This window comes from Abramis brama, assembly GCF_963993115.1.
Source record: "Abramis brama genome assembly, chromosome: 2".
Taxonomy (NCBI): Eukaryota; Metazoa; Chordata; class Actinopteri; order Cypriniformes; family Leuciscidae; genus Abramis; species Abramis brama.
The window spans coordinates 65,606,144-65,630,901 of record NC_139964.1 but is presented as its reverse complement, the minus strand read 5'-3'; the positions used below and the strand labels follow the sequence as shown (position 1 = coordinate 65,630,901).

The window sequence follows — 24,758 nt, the reverse complement described above, 5'->3', positions numbered from 1 at the left end:
TCCACACATTTAACACCCTAAAAATGACATAATATTATTTATAATAAGTTTATTTGATTCACAGTTTATATCGTGTTTTGACCTCGACAACCCAACTGCATTTTACCACAAACTTGCGACTAACGTTAGTTAACTTTCTAAAGAAGGCGCAATCGATTGTTTGCTAAGGGTCGGGTCGGGACTCCAACATTAATACACTGAGAACATTGTATTCAGAATCTAAAATATTTTTTTATCTCGTTGATCTCGGATGATCTCGTTTTCATGGAGACAGACGCGGTGTGCACAGAGGGGAGGGCCTGTGTGTGTGTGTGTGTGTGTGTGTGAGTGAGAGAGACGCGTGAGTGACAGAGAGGCGGAGGGAGAGCAGGGAAAGGAAATGCAGCTGAACGAATACACTGCGTGTTTTAAAGAGCGTAAAAAAACCCAAAAAGAATAACGAAACGCAATATGTGGCGGCCGGTGTTGATTCTGTGGCGCACCGCCATGAATTAGTCTATGTGTGGTAAACACTGGGATCCGTGATCTGGCAATGTCTTGCCATTTTTGCATCTTTTTGTAATGCAACTTTTGCCCTACTAGCATCATAAATGCAATTAGTTGAGCCAGAGTTGTGGTGTCGGGCCGGTCGAGATGCACACGCAGTGTTTAGTAGTGCCGCAGAACTGCAGTGTTTGCACTTTTCAGGGAAATTTACCTACAAATAGTTGACTCTGCATGTTAAGCTAGGAGATAGTAGAAGGTTATTTCAACATGAAAACATTACACACTTTAAAGAATGCTTCAGATACTACCATGTCATCCGGAGAAACCTAGCCCGTGTCTTAGCTCCGCGCCGGCCTCAGTTGAGCGAACAGCCGACAGGGAGAGATTTGCATTGATTTGACTGGAATTGCAGTTTCTGTAAGGGAGAAAGCAAATGTTGGTTTGCAGCTTTGCTTTGATGATTTGTGCATTTCCACCATTCTTTGATGATTTGTGCATTTCCACCATTTTTTTTGTCTTTAAACGTGCACTGTTTTATAAACCATTACCCTGTGTTTGCTGTGCTTCAATGCTTGCGTTATTGCACCTTGAAGAGAAAAGCCAACAGGCATGAGAATCCAAAGATTTGGTGGCCCGTTATTTCGGTTTACAAGCTTTAAGCACTTCTTCTAGCTGACAGATTGTATTACTGAAGCACCCTTTAACTGTCATTCACCTCGTAAATTAGACCATCGGTTTTTTGAGTTCTAAAAATACAAGAGGATTAATTGCATGAGGTCACATCTGACATGGTTTCTATCCAATTTTTTTATGGCCTGACTCTCGGGGGGTAAAGCTATGAAATTAAATAGTGCCGTTGAGACTACGTGTGCGACGAGTATGGCAGGCCATTTAATTTTATAATGGTAAAATGGAAAGGAGCAGCAGGTGCTGGGATTGTACGATGGTGGAGCACGGATTGAGGGCTCAAAATGACTCTTTTTAACACCAGGTTTTTCCGCTTTCCAGTTCTGGAAATCGGCCTCCCTTTGGTCCCGTTCAAAAGTGCTGCCAGAGAGGAAGCTTTGCTAATGTGTTTTTTTAAGAGCTCAGATAGTGCCGCACACAAGAATCTCAAATTACACCAGCACCCGAAATCTTTTTGAAATCACTGCTTGACAGTTTCGGCCTTTAGACGGGTTACGTTGACGTATGGCTTCGATTCAGGGCTTCAACTCACAGTTCAACTAGGGACGAGTCGATAGGATATTTAGGTGGCTTGTTGCCCTATTTAATCTTCAGGAAAGACATTGCAGATTATTTTTAATTTAATTTAATTAAATTTTATTTTATTTTATTTTATTTTATTTTATTTTATTTTTATTTTATGTAATTTTATGTAATTTTATGTAATTTTATTTTATTATTTTTCCAAAGCGAAAATTCACACATTACAAAAGCACAGTACAATATAAATTAGTTTTACATTTTTATTTTATATATATATATATATATATATATATATATATATATATATATATATATATATATGTGTGTGTATATTTAGTTATACATTTTATTGTATTATTTTGGAAATGATTATATATATATATATATATAAATTATATTAAATTTGTATTATTTTACAAGATTTTACAAGAAAAACTAATAGAGGCTTGCTTGATTGAAAAATAATATACGAAGACAAGAATATATATTTTTTTTATGCTTGTTTGTTGTTTTGTTGTTGCTGTGTCATTATTTTATGATTGTGCTGCTGTCTGCATTATGCAGATGAGTATGTGTTTATGTTGCGCTACACCTGTTGCATTCTTCTTAAAGGGTCGATGTCTCTTATTATGACTCAGTCAGATTTTTCTTTTTTGTAGGAGCACTCTAGTGGTTGCTAGGCATTGTGGGAAATAGAAAGAAGAAACAGACCCTTAGCAACAAGAGTGGAAAAATGAAAGAAACACTCTAGCTCATTAGATTACGCAAATGCTTGTTGTGTGTTATTAGTGACAGACAAAAGGAGGGTCCAGATCAACACAAGTCTTAACAAAAAACTGAATCGATCTAGGCTGTGTTCTGAATGCAATACTAATGTTTGCTTACTGTATACTTCATTATTGTGTCTTGATTTCACTACGTTGCTTGTTTAATTCAGAGTGGCGTCTAGTTATCATCCCAGAAATAATTACAATTATTTAGCATTTTTTATTTGATTTTATTTAAATGTTTTAACATTTGGCAGTCTGACAAATTAATGAGTCTAAAAAGAGATGTTGTTAACATGATATTCACTGCAGCGTGTTTGTATTATACTTCACATTTCAGCAAATGTTGTGGTGGGTCATCATGGTGTTTCGTGCTTGCTGTGCACACAACACTGGCCTACTTTTACTGCAGGGCTCCAGACTCACGTTTCAGAGCACTAGCATTGGGGATTGTTAATCATAAAGGCAATTTAATCATGATATTACTATTGTTTCGCATTAATAAGTGCAGTTAGTAATAATATTACGTTTATTTCTTGAAAATGCACAAATTAAGTTTTGCAGGGAAAATGTCTAATATTCAGCTGTTATTAAATGGACCATTGTTCTTCTATAATATCAAACTGAACTGACCGGCAACTTCAGTGATTATAAAAGGAGCGCTCTTTACTTACTTTCTACGTACCTAAGTTTTGTTTTTTCTCGAGACTTCGTGACTTTCCCGACTTTGTGACTTTCCCTATTCCATACTTCAGTACAAAAAAGTGTGAAACAACAATTTATTTCTTGATGATTTGATATTTTATAATAGGGATTTCATAATATCTAAATATTAAAAAGCAAAATGTGTGTGAAAAAAAAATAGGCCTATATTATGTTGTGTTCACACCAAACGCAAAGTGTATATTTGCATCGCGTTACTCGCGGGATGTTTCTTGTTTTTCGCAAAAGAAGTGTCTTCACGCACATCATCATCAACATCAACAAAATTTCTAAGCGTATTGTGAATTTTCCGCTCAAGTTGAAATTGTTTAACTTGCGCGGAAGACGCGATTGAGGTGAATATCGAGCGTTCACTGCAAATGCGTCGCCCGGTTTGCATCATTCGCGCCTTTGCATTGACTTTGTATGTAATCTACTCGTGCAAATAATTAAATTCGTGTTTGGTGTGAACACGCCATTAGGGAGTGGAAATGACTAATAAGCCAATAAGTGCTCCTCTGCCGCCATCTACTGGTGATAGTGGTGATTTCATATATTTTTTATATTTAAATAAAAGTGTTTGTTTGCCACGTGTTAGTTTTCCTACATCTTGGGGACAAATGGGGACAATCTTTGATAGATGAACAAATAATGTTTTTGGTCATCACATTAAAAAACACACATTTGAACTGAATAATGTAAAGCAGCTCTTTGAAGTGCTGGGAAAAAGTGCATGAATTTCTCTCAAAAGGTTGTACGAACCCTGAAGTGAATAATGTAAAAAAATTCGACTATTTCTGCCACAATACCATGGTTACATTTAGCATTACTACATTAAAGCCATGGTGAATGTTTTGTGGACCGAAAAGCATGGCACAATGTTTCTCTTGGTTTCCACATCAGCGCTGTTTGATCTGATATATATATATATATATATATATATATATATGAAGAGTTCAGATGCAAAAGCCTCGTGCCATCTGAAATTTTCTTCTAGAATGATCATTTTTATCAAGCTCGTATATTTAAGTTCAGTAATTTCACTTAAATGACAATTAATAGGTCATTTTCATTGCCATTTAAGTGAAATTACTGAACTTAAATATAAAAAAGGTCGCAGTTTGTGTAGCCCTGTACTGGCATGCTAAAAAAAATGAGCACGAGTTCAAACCCAGGCATTCAGGTTCCCTCAGAACTTGTTCAAACTTGTCTTTTTAATGCACACAATACCTCACCGCTAAAAATGTGTATTATACACATTGCAAATGCTTGGGTTAGTATAGTGTTCAGTTCCGTACACACAGTAGTTGTTGTTTGGCTGTTGTCTGTTGGCTTTGCTGTAAGTGGAGGGGACGTGTCCGTCATTACCCAGCACAGTGAATCTTCAACGGCAGATGCTGATTTTTACGGGCTTGTTTCGTCTGTCTGCAACACCCCCACCCTTCCCTTCCCTTCCCTTCCCTTCCCTTCCCTTCCCGCCGCCTCTCCTTCAGTTTGCACAAGAAAATATTTCCAGATGTTCCAAGAAAAGTCCTCTATTTCAGCAGCAATGTTTGTGTGAGCTTCACAAGTCACGCCAGAGGCGGCGTGTTATTTGAAGATTGGCTGGTGGTTATGTTATAAGCCGCTCCAAATCTTGAGAGGTGACTAGTTTATTCTTATAAGGATAAATATAATCCTATATAAGGGGTTAGTGATCATGAAAAGTTCTCCTACTGTAAAGAAGAGTTACTTACTGGCAGCTGGACTGGCATTTGTCTATCGTTCTGTCTTTCTATTATATATTTTATAAAACAAAAAAGGTACAAATAAATGAATGTTCACCTTTTATTTGTGTTTAGCCGTCATCCAAACAAGAAATGTGAAATCACTGTCAAATAAACTCTCAACTTATTAATATTAATATCTTTGAACTATAAAATAGGCTGATTATATTATTCTTATAGATTGAAACAAAAGTGCTTCAGTCAGGATGAAGAATATGAAAAGTGCTCAGAGTTGCTGCAGAAAACAGAAAAAAGAGTGATCAATAACAAAAACACAAGTTGCTGGGGCAAGGACATTGTTGAGTGTTTATGACACTCGATTGATCAGTCTGAACGTGGTGTTTACATGAACGCTAAACAAGTGATCGGGTTGATGTTGCCGCTTCAGATCGGAATATATATTTTTGACATGCGCTCACTGCACAATAGAGTTTCCCGATGTTTGCGCATAATAACCATTCTCCCACATTTTTTGTTCTTTATTTGTTTTAAACAGCAGACTTAATATTTATCCATTTCTGGTCATAATTTAGAGACAATGAGCACATGAACCGTTGTGCCACTGCTTATATTTATCACGCAATAAAAATGCCCCTCCCCTAGGGCTGCACGATATTGAAGAACACTGCGATATGCGATAAAAAGCGATATGATAATGCTTGAAGTGTGTGAAATAAACTTAAATTATCTATTATATAACCTACATATGTGTTTCACATTCTTTTTGTGACTAGAAAACATCCCTACAGCTTCTGAAAGTGAACATCAGTGTTTTACTGTACTGTTATTGTGCAGCCCTACCCTCCCCACGCCCAAAACCAGACGTCTGGATGAGAATCGGAAACTACACTGAAAAAAATAATTCATTGGATTTACTCAATTGAATAGTGGACATTGGTTGCACACAAATTGTTTGCTTTGGTAGCCACTTACACAATTGTGTTCCATCAACACAAATTATTCACGTTTAAATAACACAGACGAACACAGACTATTCATGTTCAATCAACAAAGCAAATTATACTAAATATAAACTAATATCTTTATAAACTGATATCTTTTCAGTGCATGAACCAATCTTAAATGCTAAATTTACACACTCTTTCAGCCAAAGCTATTAGTGTTTTCTGAATCAGTCCACAACCTAACCAAATGCTCCACTCTTCTCCACAATGTGTCTGTAATTTAAATGGTTCTAATAATTTGAATGTAATTGAACATTAAACACAATTACACACTATCAAGTCTTCCCCTTTTCTAATTTTCTCAAAAACACATAAAATAACACTTAATTTCAACATTTATTCTCTCTTAATTCAGCCATATGCAAAGCATGCTGGGAACTAACAAGCACCGCCCAGTTTCAGTTAATGCAACACAAATCATTCATGTAATCCAACACAAATGGATTAAGTAAATTTAAATTTTACCTATATTTAAGCAGATTGAACACAATCAAATTATGTTTGGACAAAATGTATAGCAATTGTGTTGCTTAAGCTCATTTTAATCAAGCAATTTGAACAAGCAGCAAAAATCATTTTTTTCAGTGTAGGACTGGTGGGACGTTGTCCTGCTCCACTTCACAGACGCGGAATGAAAAGAGAATTTCAGAATGACGGGAAACCATTGCGCTATTCTACGTCATTGCACGTGCGCAGTAGTGGTGGGGGACAAAATCGATTCGGTTCAGTATCGCAATATTTTGCGCACGCAATTATATCGATACAGTGGCGCAAAGTATTGCAATATTTAATTATAAAATTACTTTCGGGTTTTCTCCATTGGTTTTCTCAGAGTTTACTCTGATAATTTACATTTGCGCATTACATCCACAAGATGGTGCTTGTTGCGGTGCTTTGTTGTCGTTCATTCAACAGCAAATTCAAATGAAAATGGCTTCACCATCACAACCGGTTGTACACGACGTCTTCTTTCAAATCGAAAGTGTGGGTAAATTTTGTTTTTCATCAAAAAGCGAATAGTATATTCCCAAATGAATTTTGGTTGATGACCTTACAGCCAACAGGACTGGACTCTAGCAGTAGGCTACACATTTTTGTTTATTTTTCTCACTTTGATTGAAGCTCTAAGTTACTCTTATTTATATGATTATTCTCAGGTTTATGTTACTCTATTGTATTTAAATGATTTTAAGTTATGTGCTGGGAGCTCACCATTCATGTGAGAGGTCTCCTATTCAGAGAATAATTACGTCCTGTTCCTGTAACACGAGGTCCTGTGTCCTGAGTGTTCAAGGACAACGTTTTTGCACTTCAGTTAATGTGTAGAAGATAATGTTCACAGAATTAAATGTGACATTTGAAGTGAGTTGAACAGTCTTATTTTCCTCATTTTTTGTAATGCCTTTGAATAATATGGGGGACATGAATCGCAATATATCGCAGAATTGAATCGCAATACTTGCTGTAGATGCTGTAATACTTGCATGTTAAGAATCGCAATAATATTGAATCGTGGCACAAATATCGCAATATCGCATTTTTGCCAATTCCCACCCCTAATGCGCAGTCCTTTCAGTTTCGGTTATCAATATGATCAAGTGTTTACATGTTCTCTTGATCGGATTAGAAAAGAAGTAACCCACCTATTTCATTCGGATCAAGCTCAGTCTGATCGATTAAGGTGTTTGCATGAAGGCTTTGCAGTCAATATGATTACTAATGGATTATTTGGGTTACATGTGCCAGTGACAAATGCTGTAATGTAGATTGAAATATCGGAAATGTGTTTAAAAATCCTATCAACGTTGTTGAAAAAAATTATACCTCGATATATATTGATATTGAATTATTGTCCAGCCCTACTTTCTATTGTTTTGTCTGTCTGTTCTATCGATCTTTCTATCGCTGTTTTCTCCAGAGCGGCTATATATATATATAACTTTTTTTTTTACAACAAAAATGAACCATCACTGAACTTCCTTAAGCTGGACTGTGATGCTATTTTCTTCTAGAAACAAACTTTGTTGCGTTATTTTCCCGTTATCTCTGTAAAGCTGCTTTGAAACACTCTGTGGTGTAAAAAGCGCTGTATAAATGAAGGTGACTATCCTTCGTTACTCCGTGTTTAATGCGAGCTGGTGGAGGTGTTGTGGCACTCGGCGCTGGCGGGATCGCGTCTGGAATATGCATCTGTGTCAGTCCTGTTCTGGCATTGAATGTCTGCCAGGAATGTTGCGCCTCTGCATGTTTTCTATTGGCTGAAGTCTCTGGCGTTCCTCAACAGGTTAGGCCATCTTAAAGGGTTCAGGAAGGGTGGTTTTCCTTTAGTGCTTGAACACAGAATGTGACGCTGTGCTTAATCGATATAGCTGTGTTTTTCCATGCATGCTTTGATGCGAAGTTTGATATTACACTGATTTGCTTCTAGCTTTAGTTCATGCTTGTGATGTTCCTCATTTGTTAGTCTCTGTGGATAAAAGCCTCGGTTAAATGATTAAATGTAAATATAATCCTGGAATGGCCCATGATTAGATAACACCAGTGCTTCAATTTCCAGAATAACACCCGTCTGTTATTCCTTTTAGATGGATATCATCTATCTATCTATCTATCTATCTATCTATCTATCTATCTATCTATCTATCTATCTATCTATCTATCTGTCTATCTGTCTTTTATCTATCTATCTATCTGTCTATCTATCTATCTATCTATCTATCTATCTATCTGTCTTTTATCTATATCTATCTATCATCTATCTATCTGTCTTTTATCTATCTGTCTTTTATCTATCTATCTATCTATCTATCTATCTATCTATCTATCTGTCTGTCTTTTATCTATCTATCTATCTGTCTATTTATCTATTTATCTATCTATCATCTATCTATATATCTATCTATCTATCTCGAAATACAAAATATCTCTATATAACTTTGTTAAATATTTAGACCCTAGTAAATGCTACATAAACAAATAAGAGGTGTAAAGTAACAGTGAAATGAAGAAAATTCAATGTTGTACCACCTATAAATGGTCATGTTCATGTGGTAAACTTCTATTGGCCTTGTTTCTTCTTACCCAAATCAAATCTTGGCCTTCTTTTCCAGATCCCGGACAGAAGAAAGTGCCTTTTCTGACGCGGTTCCTACTTGAAGCTGCTCTCCGCCCCCATCCTACACTGGCTTGGCCTCCGAAAAGATATTCAATTCCTCAGACTTGCCAAAGCACAAGGAACCAACACGTTCTTTCCATTCACGGACCATTATTAGATATTGTTAGCCATTGCCTTCAGGCAGAGTTTTCCACAACCGTTGGCCTCAAGACCATTCGGAGACCTGGAGCATGTTCTTATTGTCGCTCCAGTGTTGTGCACCTGGGACTAAATGACTGATGAACGACTCGACAGAGATTGACAGCTTCACCAAGAGCGGCCATCTCCCATGCGACAGCCAACGGGGGTCTGAATGTGACATCTCTATTTAAAGGGCCTCGCCAACAAACTGAGACAAACCTCAAAACCACAACAACAACAACACACACAAATAAGTTTGCAGACTATTCAAACCCAAGTCAACAATCTACTGACGCCATAGAGCCTGCAGGTTCTCGACACAACTTTTGCTATGGCTTTAAACATCGCGTCGATACGAGACACGAAATGGCTGACTCTCGAGGTGTGCCGGCAGTTTCAGAGAGGGACGTGCTCGCGCAGCGACGAGGAATGCAAGTTCGCGCACCCGCCCAAGAGCTGCCAGGTGGAGAACGGACGGGTGATCGCCTGCTTCGACTCGCTGAAGGTAAGATCTTACACTGACGTGATGCAGCTTTCTTTCAACAATGCCGGAAGACATTTGATTAGCTCGGACTTAGGGCTGCACAATTGAATTTGTAATCGCGGTTAAAATTATGGATCCCACAATAATGTAATCGTTCAAAGGCACAATTACAAAAAGCCCACTTACATTATTCTGTGTGCTTAAGATATGTTTTTTTCTTTTCTACAGCTTATCTTAAGGGTTTTTTCCCCCATTGTTTTAATTATAGTTAGTGTAACATTATAATACCATGAATATTTTTACAAATCCAATCAAAACTAACTTTAGCTGGACAATAACTTTATTCTAGAGCCGCTGTAAAGCCAAAACAATCTCTGTTACTTTAATTTCCTATTATCACTGTAAAGCCACTTTGGAACAATCTACATTGTTAAAAGCGCTATATAAATGAAGATGACTTGACTTTGGTTTGGTTTCTTTAAATAATTTTTTTTCCAATATTTGACATTTGAGGCTTAATGCTATAGAAAAGCAATGAAAGTTTTTCCAGAGGAGTTTTTAGCTGGTTTGTTTTGATATAACAATATGGCATGCAGTCGCTTCAAACAATGGCATAAATCTGTTCAAAACATCATTCATTGTAAATTGCGATAATCGTAATTAATAATCGCAATTACATTTTCAAAGTTGTTCTTAATCCATTTTTGTGTAAAGACTCTTTTATAATTTATAATTCAAATATTGGATCAGCAAAAAAAATGATGCATTTATAAGCATTTCCCTTCTGACAAAAACATGGAGACTTAAAATTCTAGAAAATATGGTAATTGCGATTCTTCTGCATGCATCTGTAGACTATATGTGTGACCCTGGACAACAAAACCAGTCACATGGGTAAATTCTTTGAAATTGAGATTTATACATCATCTGAAAGCTGCATAAATAAGCTTTCCATTGATGTATGGTTTGTTAGGATAGGACAATATTTGGCCGAGATACAACTATTAGAAAATCTGGAATCTGAGGGTGCAAAAAATGTAAACATTGAGAAAATCTCCTTTAAAGTTGTTCATTTATGTTGGCGATTGTGCTGCATTCACTCACAAAAATAAATGTTTTATATATTTACGGTAGGAAATTTACAAAATATCTTCATGGAACAAGATCTTTACTTAATATCCTAATGATTTTTGGCATAAAAGAAAAATCGATATTTTTGACCCATACAATGTATTGTTGGCTATTGCCACAAATATACCCGTGCGACTCGAGACTGGTGACGTGATCCAGGGTCACATATATGTGACAATTGTAGCTAGTTATCGCATTCACTGTGCGTTCACAGGTGTGTATATGCTAAAAGATGTTTCGTGCCTCGAACAAGTGCTGTCGATCTTCTTTCTGATCTGAATGGTGTGTGTGTGTGAAACACTTGAGTTTTGCCACAGACTCGTCCCAGCGTCTAGAACGCAACTGAACGCTTTTTCAAGCGTCTTCATACTTGGAAAAAAAACGCTGGAAACTACTTTTAAACAGGAAATTATGAAATATTTACGTACATGTTTACAGCGGCTCTATTCGCACGGGATTAGTATCACCTGAGGTCATTTTTCCAGACCTTTTTACTGATGGTAAAAGTCACCGTAATCTTTACCGACATTGTCCGTGATGATCACTGAGATGCACATTCGGACGGGACTAAAATCACTGAGAAGCTCTGGTGATTATTACTCTAGCCCTCCTCTCCATGTTACACTAGTCCCGTCCGAATAGGGCTTTTGTGTGCATAAACACCATTTTTGACTGTGATCAGTTTCTAGGCAATTATTATTATGCAAATGAGGCACGGGAACTTGCTGCACCCGGTAATCGATCGAGTGAACGTCAACACATTTTTTGAGGACACTTTTTGTGTTGTTGGCAAATAGCTTGTCTTAGTGCAGCACTCTCAAATTAGAGTGCATGTGTCAGCTCTGCCACACTGCATACTGCACACTTCAAATAAAGCTGACCTATAGAGAGCGAAAGGGCAGCGCTGCGTTCTCATCCAGCCAGTTTTATATCTTTCCATCTAACGTTACCATGCCACGTCCGTCAGATACGGCCTGGCAGTGTGTTTCGGTGAATGCCCGTGCTGTTTTTAGATCCGCAACCATGTGCCAAACAAATGCAGTGAGCAATAATTAAAGTGTCAGATTTTAGCTCATGCTTTTTTGTTGAGGGTGAAATTTTATGTTAAAATACATTCTCTTAAACAAGTGTATTGTTTATTGACTACTATTAGTATGGGTTTATACTCTCCCAGCACTGTAACATTGAGCCATCTAAACACTGAGAGCAGCCCTCTCAGATCTGTCAATCACTTTCCAGCTCAACCTATAGTGAGAGTTTGGGGGCGTGGCTACAGTAGTGGGCGGAGCCAGAGGGTGTTTACATGTGCTTTACATTCAACCTCGGGTACATGAGTGCAAGACACAATTCTCTGCATTTAGACCGTCAAAGATTAAACATGTACACGTCAAAGCGAAGAGAGCATTGCGATAAAACGCACTACAATGGACGCGCGCTTCATAGCATCCTCATGCACCCGTTCAGAAAGACAAATGTACAGTTCATAATGTTTATTCACCGCTAATGATTATTCACATCAGCTCTATAATAATGCACCAAATCAACAGATATGCAAACTCACCTGGTCAGGCTAATGAATAGGTGGAAGAATAGTTTATTAAGGGTGTTCATGGAGATTAATTTAAGAGGGGTTTAACCCTTTAGAAACGACTTTGTCATCGCCGACACATACCAGCAACTGTATTCATTTTACCGTAACTCTTCAACCGTTTGCACGATCAAAACCATTCAAATTGCCCCTGACAACATGCGCTTTTCTGCAATATATGGCTTATTACGGTAATTTCATGCTTTCCGTCAGCAAATGACAGCAGCTTTCTGGATTTGAACAGAGAGATACGCAGTGCGGCAGGTTAGAGTGTTTTGGATTGCATAAAATAATAAAAAAAACAAATACATGGTGAAAGAAGTGGTAGACAGCAGAAGAGGGGATTGGGATGATTTTTAACGAAACTTGGGAGGCGGATGGCCGTTACTCTTTCACGTATCTTAGCATGTGATGTGTGCATGTGTATGTGTGCGTGCCTATGAATGCGTGCATTTGTATGTGCGTGTATGAAAAAAAGTGTCCTAAATGAAAACTGTGCCACCCAATGTCACAAAAAAGACTTGTATATATGTATTATAGTTCATTTTTCAACGTAAAAGTGTTAGTTTCTTTCGTTAGTGATTTTTCTGTTTAAAAAAAAAAAAATTAAATCAGTAAATTTATTCTCGTTTTTTTTTTTTTTTTTTTTTGTCTATTTAAATTCTATTTAGAAACTCACCACACACAATAATGGTCAATAACTGTAATTTGTTGAAAGCTAATCTTTTTCTGAAAAAGATGACACCTTGCACATTGTTTTATAATTTTACAGTCAGTAAATCAGTCATCTAAATATGTGAAAAACACCTATTTTAGCTTCAGGTTCTAAAGGGTTAAGGCACAGGATCATAGTATGCTAATTAAAACACTGCTAACAATATAAGAAAAAAAAAAGCGAATTTCCTAAAAATCTCGCTCCGTATCTCTCGTTCAAATCCTGCCATCCCGCTCTCCCCAAAAGCTGCTGATGAAATTACCAAAATATGCTGTAAATTGTCGAAAAGTGTAGCTAAGCCGTCTTCTCTCAGGAGCAATGTGAATTATTTTGATAGTGCACATGGCTGAAGAGTGACTGTAACATGAACACAGCTTGGTTAGATGTGTTGATGACGACACACCCGGTTTAATATGGTTAAAGTTGTCGTAATTTGTGTTTTTGTCATTTTCATTATTATTATTTTTTTAAATATATCTATATTTTTCAATACATTTTTATTTCAGTTTTAGTTATTTTAGTACACGTTGAAATGAGAAATGCTGCCTTAGCAGCTCGCTGAAATAATAATAAAAACTTTAATATTTGCGAAAATATATATTTTTTTAAATGGATTTGGTTTTAGTTTAATGTAATAACCCTGCCATGAACACCCTAGCAACACATTTTTTAAAATGATAAATAATGTAGTGACGACTGTTATTAATAATAAAGTGAATTATTTATTTGATCATATTCTTCCATAGTGATCACAAACTGGTCTTTTTGTTTAATCTGGGCCAGGTAATGTTTCCCGACACAGATGGCCATGAGCCGAGCAATACATGTTTTAATGCAGTGAAAACACAGCGCCGGTGACATTGACAAATGCGCAGTAAAACTGGAGCAGCTCCATATCTCTCACAGGAATAATAGACTTAAGATGATACTTACCTTCATGTGCGCTGCAGTCCCGCCCTTCAAAAACAATCGTCAACAGCTCACACACACACACACTCGGCTGTTTATCTCGCAAATTAGGCAAGGTCACTATGTAGGTCAGTGTGAGAGGATAGTGTTACCAGGCATGTGGGCGATGATGAGCTCGTTTTCTTCCCATAGAGGTTGTATAAAGATGGATATTTTTGAAAGCAGAGTTTCATCGCAGGCCTAAAGCTGATATGCGACCGTTTAAAAGGATTTACTGAAGTACTGTATTGTTTTTTTCTATGTGCATTTTAAATTAGCCAAAGCTTCTGCAATCATATTAACCCGTGGTCATGCATGCTCAGACGTTCAGTGCGCAGGGCAAAAGTTTAATGTGTTTTGGCAACATCAGCCTGTGCTGCTCTTCTCCGAGCTGTCTCTGTTCTCTGTTATTCAGAGGCGAGGTATACTGGTGTCAAATATCTGGTGAATTACTGTAATTTGCCATCGACTTGCGGTCTGTTACGGCAGTTCAGGTCTGTCGGAGATGACGGCTACCTAATGTGTTAACAACTGCCTCCAGTTAGCACAATCGACCGAACCGATTTGCACATCACAGGGCTTTCTGGGTGCGTCATGTGATTCATGTCACAGGTTTAAGACCAAACCAAACCTCCACCCTAAATGGCTAAATCCACTTTATGATCTTCTCTGAGCAAGTAGACGTATAGATTCTCAAAAAAATTTTTTTTATATATTTGTCAAAATACAATTTTTTATATTTATATAAAATATATCTAACCTTTACTTTTTTTTTTTCAAAATTATATATCTATTTTAATTATAATTTATTTTAGTATTTTTGTTCATTAATTAATAGCACGGGGCAATATATAGAATATTCACAGTATTTTTGGGGGATATTTTTTACTGGAGATATAAAAGAAAGCAACAATAATTTTGATCTTGAATTTTTCTTGGTCATTAATTTTCTCAAAACATGCCATTGGATGTTTATAATATGAGGGTGTTCGTGACAATATATTTGTTTATTTTTATTTTAATGTATATTTTAACAACAGCTTAGAATCATATTTCAGTAGCACACAATTGCATAAGAGTTAGTGTTTCAATGAATCAGTTCAGTTTTTTTTTTTTTTACTGATTCAAGTCTCTGATTAATTTTTTAATAAATTGATTCATTTGTGTGAATCAAATCTCCCAAATAGCATTAAGTGGTCCACATGTTTTTTTGTTTTGTTTTTTTTATGTCATTTTTTAAAATCTTTTTATTACATACTGTGTATTGTTATATTGGTGCATATAAATCAAAATAATTAAATAATGAATTAATTATTAATCTTCCTTCCTTAATGAAAAACAGTGTGGAAAACATTACTTGATTTTTTTTTTTTTAACTAAATTTTTACTCTTTGCTTTAAACAGTTTTAGAACAAATGCATAAATATTGCAATATAAATTTCTGATAAATCGCCCATCCCTATTAATTGAAAACTTATAGATATACAGTATAAGAAAAACTGCCCCAAACCCGACCCAGAATCCATTCATTTGTTGTATCTTGTTTGCTTGAGGCATCTGACCTCTGACCTCTAGAACTGAGCTATTCAGCGCACTGCTGTATTAATGCAGCCTGGAGAACACAGAGGCCCATTGAGCGGGTGTCTTTGGCCCCTGGGAGTCGGCGGTCACCAGATTCTCTCGCTCGAGCCGGGACTCGAGGTGCTGTGGAGACTCGTGAGCTCCTCGGACTGCGTTGACCTTGCGAAGATGCACAAAAGCCCGAGTTGTTTTCCAATCAGCCATGTGCTCTGCATTAACAGATAATGAATCTGGTCAGTGGGCTCATTTGTAACACTCACTGTTTCTTTGTGACGTCTTCCTGCCGACCTCAGCGTTCGAGATTCTGCTGCTTTTCTTTTTAAAATGCAGGTGTGTGTTGCATTGTGCTGTGTGTGTGTGTGTGTGTCCCGGACCAGAACAAAGAGATCCAGCCGAGAGTCCTCTGGTACTGACTACGTTTTCCATTTTTATAGACAATGCAGCGCAGCAGATTTCCTGCTCGACCGCAGCATGACTTCATATTCAAGGCCGTGATATTTAAAGAAGGCCGGTGAATCAGTGCTGGGAAGTAACTTGTTATGCTCGTAACTTTGCGACTTTTACAGTAACGAGTTACATCAGTGTTTTCCCCCCACACTGCATTACGCCTGGTTCAGATTACATGATTTTTTGGTCTGTTACGATAGTCACTGCGTCAGATTAGGCGATTTTGACTCCTAAAATCTTGTCGTGTCGTGACTACACGTTGCTTTCCCACCAATCATCGCTTGCCGTCTCACACACACACATAAACTCACTCACTCACTCACTCACTCACTCACTCACTCTCACTCACTCACTCACTCACACACACACGCTCGCTCACTTACTCACACAAACGCACTCACTCACTTGCGTGTGCACACACACACTCTCGCTCACTCACTCACTTGCACACACACACTCTCACTCACTCACTCGCGCACACACACACACACTCGCTCACACACTCACTTGCGCACACACACACACACACACACACTCTCGCTCGCTCACTCACTCACTCACTCGCGCACACACACACACTCTCGCTCACTTACTCACTCACTCACACACACACACACACACACTCTCGCTCACTCACTCACTCACACACACTCTCGCTCACTCATTCACTCGTGCACACACACACACTCAAAATTAAAATTACTGTGAAAAAATTCAAGTTTTCAGAGTTTCAGTGTCAGTACTACATTAAATCTACTATATATAATGTTGAATATAATGTATAATAATGGAATATTTGTGGGTCCTGATAATGCCAAATGTCTGTTATACCTGTTACCTGTAAAAACTGGCCGACATTATTTTAAATATATCTAGTCAGTGAAAGAGTGCAAACATATTCATCTAAAATAATTATTGTCAGCTTCAGAATGATGAATATTGTTATTCTGGTGTCTCTATTGTCCTGTGCTTTGGGTTTCCAGCACCAAGTCCAAGACTATTCATTTACACACACGATGTAAAACCAAATTTAGCATTTTAATCAACAGTGCATTTTTGTCAACCTTTTACCATGTATCACAATAATACTGAATGTTGCGAACAAAGTGGGAAATTAACGTGTAAAGTTGCTACGCTTCTAAGTTTGCGCATGTTTAGCAACGTGACTGTTGATCATATTGACTAGGATTCAATTCATTTTAGTGAACTGGTTCATTCATACTGTTCATTTCACTGATTCGTTTTGTTCATATTCCCAGAAATCCCTGCACTTTTCCCCCCAACAACTGAATGTTTAGAACAAATTGGGAATTTAACATGGGAAATGCTGATGTCTTTTCCGCTGTGACATGTTGGTAATGTTTCATTTGTGTTCATTTCATATTTGACATTAAATGATGTTGTAGAACTAACATATTGGATTATATTTTGTGCGACAGATGAAAGAAATACCTTTAACACTTTATTTTACAGTGTCCTTGTTACATATGTCACATGTACTTACTATAGAAATAACAGTAAATTATGCATAATTACATGCAACTAACCCTCAACCAAACCCTAACCCTATAGTAAGTACATGTAGTTGCTTAATATTACTCAGTACTTAAATATATAATTACACTGTAACAATGACACCTTAAAATAACGTGCAACCTTGGATGCTTATCTTTATGAGTTGCTCATTGCAAATGACAGATTCCCATTAGTTTCCCAATACTGTACCCAACTAGCATGCATTTGTCCCGTCTAACCTAGTTACTCAGAAGCCGGTTGAACCGCAGCTGTTGGACACTATTGACAGAGAGGCCGGAAGCGGAGCTGAAATGTGGGGGATGGAAAAGAGACGTTCCCGTTTCCTAGATAAAATGCCAGAGTCATGTGATGGTGTGCCTGACACTGAATAGCTCGTTGTTGTTGTTGTTTCTCGAGTGGTGTGTGCGTGTGTGTGTGTGTGTGTGTGCACCGGTTGCATCCGTCAGTCCAGGCACAGTGTCCTAATAACAGCTCACATGTCAGCTAAACACTCGACGCGTCTCCAAACCCAGTCAACAAGAGTCAGCCGTTTCCTCTGTTTTTACTGTTGCATGATCAATAAACATTATGTTGTATGATTTTGTTCAAAAGATTTCTAAATATATTTTTGTATTAACCTCTTGTTGCTTTATCATATTTTGCAGCAGTCTCATAGAAATCTTTTTTTTTTTTTACTAAATCGAGATAAACAACAAATTACAACACGTTCTATCCTGGTGTGACAAAATTACAAGTGATAAATCTCATACATGATCATTTCTGAGAATGATAAAAACAGAAATTGTGTTATGAAGAACTTTTACTTCAATTTTTAATTATGTGATTTAACTACTAACTACTACAATACATATTTATCTATACAGCTTGTATTAGCAATATGCCTATGGCCTATTATTTTTTATTTATGTAGTGTATTATATTAATTTCTAATGTAAAATTAAATAATGCATAATGAGTATTATATAAATTAATTATTTATATTTCCATATTTAATGCTATTTACATTAATTTATCCTGTTGTTTTTAATAGATACGGATTAAATAATAATACATTAAGATAAATTATAATAATAGTGAATTATCTTATAATTATTATAATAAACATTTCAAATCTTATTAATTCAGTGTAGTTAGTTGCTTTTCTTTTAATAATTTGTTGTGTAGCTTTTCATTTTATATATACATTTTTTGTAATACACATTTATTTATACAGCTTACATTATCATTATGGCTCAGATATATAATTATTTGCGTAGCTTTATAAATGAATGTTATTTTTATCGAATTAAGTTTGGCTTGTTTTTTTTTTACAGGTTTTAAATATAAAATCTAACTTTTTATTTATTTAGCATACTCATTTATAATATAAAATGTAACAATATATAATAATAATATATGAGTATTATATCATATAAATTTGTATATGTTTATATTTAATGCTATTTAAACTTGCCTTTAAATAAATAATAGTAAATTAAAATGTATTCTAATAATAAATAATCTTAAATAGTAGATATTTCTTAATGATTCGTAGTGTTAACTACTAGTTAAATTCGCTGTTTTTCAACTATTTTGAGACGGATTGGTTTCATAGACTCTCTCAACTCGAATGAGACGAACTTGCTGCACGTTTGTTTTTGCCAGTGCGATCTACCAAAGCGAGCCGCACCCTCGCCAGAGCAAACATGCGGGGGAATGTGTTCGCTCGGCAGGGTGTCAATCCCCCAGGTCATTCACAAAACAATGAAATGCTGACTTGAGCTTAACGTCGGGCCGCTGCTGGGGAGTGACTTTGATGAATTCTCATTCCTGACCGGGGCCTCCGACACGTCGGCCTGCATTTGGTCCATGTGACTTCACTTTTACCCTGCCGTGGGGGTGCAGCGGCTCCGACGTCAATGCAGAATCTGCTCGGACTCGTGACTCCTGAACATGGAGAGGTCTGAGCTTCTCCTGCGCTACCGTTCGTGTGTTGATGTCAGCTGGAGCTGGTTAGCGTTAGTGCTGCGTGTTGCTCTCACTGTCAGCTGCTGCTGGTTAATGCTGCAGTGCACCTGCGTGTGTGTGTGTGTGTGTGTGTGTGTTCATGCTTGCTTCACAAGTGTGTTTCTTTCACATACCTATCCGGGGATCTGTAATGGAATATTGGGATATTAGAAACAGACCTTGGAGAGGCTCTTGGCTACTGTGTCAACATTCTTTCAAGTGGTTACAGGACGGTTTCTAAAAACACACCACCTTGTTTGCTTGCTTGCCGCATGCACTTGTTTTTATTTTATTTGTCAAACATGCTTTAGATGAGATTCCAGACAGCAAAATGAGAATTTTAAACTAAATTACAAAGTTATTTAGGATTGAGTCTAAATTATTTTCTGTGACAATAAACATTATGCAATAAACGCTGTTGCTAGCGATCAACTGGAACATTCTGTAAAGAGTCAAACGGTTTTCCTGGAAAACAAACATCCCTTTCATCCATTGAACAATCCAAGGAGTTTTCTTCCAAGAGCAGATGGTTAGATTAACATGGTTAGATTCCAACAAACAAGACTGTTAGTGAATGTCCTGGACAAATGTGCAGTTTGGGGTCGACAGTTATAATGCAAATAATGCAAAACAATATTTCTTTGAGAAGTTAAATTGGATAAGACAATGTAATTGGAAAGACTAGCAACTAAGAGATGCACGTAAAGCAGAATTGACTTGAATCACTTCTGTTTGTTATTTACATTTTAAAAAACACAATTAAAAATGACCAAAGAACTTATGAGCAAAATCAGATCAGATCAAAACCGTCAGATTTTATATTACTTGCCCAACCACAAAACATTATTTATTACCTGTTAAACCAACAATTTACCAGTTCATCATAAAGCATCATAAATGTGCATTATGTGGTCAAAAGTTTTCGGTTTGCCAATAATGCAGAACAAAATGGATTGGAGAGATGTGCTAAAAACTAGTAGATTTATTTGCCTAGCTTTATAAATTAATGTTTATGTTTATGTTATTTTTTATCGAATTAAGTTTGGCTTGTTTTTTTTTTTTTAGATGTGCAGAAGCGCAACGACTTCAAATTGACTTTTGAATCACTTCTATTAGTTATTGATGCAAAAGAAAAAGAAAAACTCTTGGGAGCTATATATTTTTGAAGGCTCTCGATATGATTTTGATCCAACGGCAGATTAAAACCATCGGGTTTTATATTACTTGAACGACGTTGAAACATTTTTACCAGTTAAAGCAGCATAAATGTGAAGTATGGGGTCACAACACAAGTTATCAGTTTGCCAACAATGCAAGACAAGAAGTTAAATATAATAAATGTAATTGGAGAGACTGTAAAAACTACTAATAGATGTAGTTTCGAAACATAACGAGGAATTGACTTTTGAATTACCTCTATTTGTAATTGGCATTAAAAACTCAATTCAAGACGACCAAGAGCAATCTTCCCGAAGGCTCTTGTAATGGTTTCTATCCGACAGCAGATTAAATCCATCATCATTTGTAATACTAGCGCGGCCTCAGAACATTACAGTAATTTCCTAGCATGTCCAAACCACACTGAGCAAAACACATCCCATTCAATCAAATCTGCAATCACCATTGATTTCCCACTGTATCCCTTTCCGTAATGAGGCGTAGAGCAGGAAAACAGGCCATGTAGATCCGAACGCTCCAGTCGTGGATCCGATCCCATTGCGTGGTTCCCTTGGAGAAGGTTTCCACCGCCAGAGACCAGGAGAGATAGACCGGGAAGCCTCAGCTGGTGTTAGGAGGCCAATATGCTTTAATGAGACGAGAGGCTTTGAAATCAGAAGCCTCGTATAATTAGGCTGTAACCTTTAAGTTACTGTTGGACTCACAATTGGAGGGCCGCTTTGTGAATACCGCTTAGCCGACGTGAGTGGCGGTTTTCCAGCTTATGATCCATCGATGTTGCATTGTTGTTTAGACTCTGAGGTCAGCATATTTGGTTCATTAGTAATCAGTAATTTGTGCTGCTTGCTTTTATTCACTTACGGTTGGGGCTTTTCAGAATGATTTACATCTCATGAGAGAGAAACACACTGGTTAACAAAATCTTACTTGGTTCAGTAAGCAACCTAGAAACTAGAAGTAGGACGATAATAATTTTTTAAATACTTTTAAAGTTGATTTAATAACTCATTTACATTGATTTTGATAAAACTGGTTAAAAAAATCTCACAAACTTGCTTAGTTCAGTAAGTAACCACCTAGTAACTAGAAATGGACTGATTAATATATACTGATAAAGGTCTTGATTTGGTGTGTCTGAAGAAAAGCACCTAACAATGATATTCACTGGGAAAGTAACATTTAATGTTTTTTTTTTGTGTGTAAATACTCAAATTTATGTTAAATGCTAATTATTTTAATAACAGCTATTCATTGTCAATTTTGAAACGTATAACGTAACTGAACATCCTTAAAACAAAGATGAAAATACATTTGTTAAATCTATAATACATCTATTTTGCACGTGCAAACATCACTGTATGTAAAAGTGTGGTTACGAGTTTAATGCAGAGCTCTTGGCTTTAGCACACAAACAATGTGCTCAGATTTCAAGCTTTGATTGCAGGATTGATGGTTCAATATGTTTCACGCTTGTATGGCGGTGTTTTATGATGTCATAACTGAAGGCTTCATGATTGGCTAGTTTGTCAGCCACAGATATCTGTCGGATGCAACGTTTCGTGCTTGACGTGGCTGAGAAATGTCTCCGTCTCCAGGAAAGCAAAGCCTAGCTGGGAAAACAACCCTGTCACCTGAACGCCCATGTGAGAGATGCCTTGAAGTGTTTCTGAGACTTCAGCTGTCGGTCCTGGGCGTACGAGCCGGGCGTGGACATATATCGATTGTATATTTCACACAACATTATTGGCTGTCAGCCTAAGATCCCTGTTCTGTCTCTTCCAAATCAGTTTCATCCGACAGGAAAACAAATGTGCTATAATTAGTGTTCTGGGAGGACTTCAAAATCAAAGCAAATATGCAAAATATTGTTGGATTTGCTTGGAATAAAAGATCTAGAAATGAGCCTTTGCTTAAAAACAAGCATGTTGTTTAACGGCTGCTCGGTTCATTCACTTTACTGGAGTCATGAAGATTTATTAGGAACGCAGATGCATTTCAGAAATAGCACAGAGCACTTTCTGCCAGGGATCTTACCTTCTTATCTCAGTGGTCTTAGATGTATTGAAGATGTTTGCTTTTAACAGATATTCAAGAGACACTAGAAAAGAAGGCTGCTACTGTTTATTATTATAATATTTTGTATATGATTGATTGTTCAAATAATTGACAAATGTAGCAAATCAAAAGTATGCATAGAAAGATTAATAAATGCTGTTCTTTTGGACTTTCTATTCATTAAAGAATCCACAAAAAATCACGGTTTCCACAAAAATATGAAGCAGATTGCAAAACTGATGTTTCTCGAGCTGCAAATCAACATATTAGAATGATTTCTGAAAGATCATGTGACGGTGAAGACTGGAGTAACACTTAAAAAGTGGCTGTGGAGTTTAATTGTGAACAAGCAAGTTTACATGTTTACATTCATTCTTAAGGTCTAACAAATTTGTGGAAAGCGTTTCCTTCCCCATTAATGGTAAATTAAGATATTTATAAAATATTAGCCCAAAATATACATGTAAAAGCATTTCAAATAATTTCTTAAAAAAGTTCCTAATGAGTGAGAATGCTAAGTTGGCTCATTAGGCTTTGGAACAGAGCCTTAGATTCATAGAAGATAAATAGATGTTACAATTTAAACAAACAGACAGTAATGTTATGGTAACACTTTTACAATAAGGTTCATTAGTTAACATGAACTAAGAATGAGCAATACTTCTTCAGCATTTATTAATCTTGGTTAATATAAATTTCAACATAGTATTATTAAAATCAAAGGTTGTATTTGTTAACATTAGTTAATGCACTGTGAACTAACATGAACAAACAATGAACAGCTGTATTTTTATTAACTAACATTAACAAAGATGAATAAATACTGTAACAAATGTTTTGCTCATTGTTAGTTCATGTTAGTTAATACATTAGCTAATGTTAACTAACAAACCTTATTGTAAAGCGTTAACAATGTTATTTAAATTACATTCATCATGTATTAAAACATGTTCTCATTCTAATGTTGACAGCGTCTTTGCTCACTAGGTTTTGAACCAGAGCCGTAGAAGATAAACAAACAAACAGACAGTAATGTTATTTAAATCACATTCATAATGCATTAAAACAAGTTCTTATCCGCTTCTGATTGCACGTGCCCCGAAAGCAGTCCGTAACCGGCGTATCACGTTACATCGCCCAATAAACAGGGCGAAACAAGATGTGACAGCATCCATTGAGAATAGGTGTGTGTAGCAGAGCGTCCCGTCCCTCGGTCTGTCTGCCGCTGGAGGTCGTGGCCCGCCGAGGTTAAGACGCAGCCGGGGTTTGGCAGAGTTCACGGATGAAAGTCAGATCGGCTGTGGCCAATTTCACACCCAGCAGATGCCAACGCCACTGAACTGGCACGACAGGTGGGGGATGCTAATTGGCAGTGTGTGTATACGGTTACAGAGGGGTCGGGACTGACGCAGAGCTGTCAGCATGAAGAAGAGGGGGAGCAGGTGGGCCTCAACTTGTTTATTTTGGGATTACGTGTGGCGTTTTAAAATCCCCCTGTAGTCAATAATTGTAGCCTTAAAACTAGAGATGCACCGATTACAATTTTCTGGGCCGATTCCGATTTCCGATTTTTCATTAAGTTTAACCTGCCGATTCCGATTTCATTTTTTCTAACCACTTTACAGCACACACAAATATTTATTTTATATCTTTTCTGTAATATAACATTTTACAATTTGCATAGTTCACACACATCTAAAGTGCAGTGTTATGGAAGAACCATTTCCTTTTCACATTCAATATCCAATATTTTTTTATATATGTATTTAACAAACTAAACGTCTGTATGAAAACAGGGAATGGCAATAAAATAATATATAAATAAAAAATAAAATAATATAGCCTTGCAGTATAAAGATATTTCTCAAAGCACACACACACAGGCCTATTGCAATCACTTGTACAAACTGAATAATAA

General features: G+C 36.7%; 1 protein-coding gene across 41 annotated transcripts in view; it reads left to right on the top strand.

Moving 5' to 3' along the window:
- mbnl2 (muscleblind-like splicing regulator 2) overlaps positions 1-24,758 on the top strand; it is a 79,074-nt gene that overhangs the window by 16,088 nt on the left and 38,228 nt on the right. For all 41 annotated transcript variants that reach the window (XM_084101933.1, XM_084101922.1, XM_084101914.1 and 38 more), the window contains exon 2: positions 9,006-9,695. In XM_084101933.1, coding sequence (XP_083958059.1) covers positions 9,522-9,695 — 174 coding nt within the window. In that variant the 5' untranslated portion in view covers positions 9,006-9,521. The remainder of the gene's footprint in view (positions 1-9,005; positions 9,696-24,758) is intronic.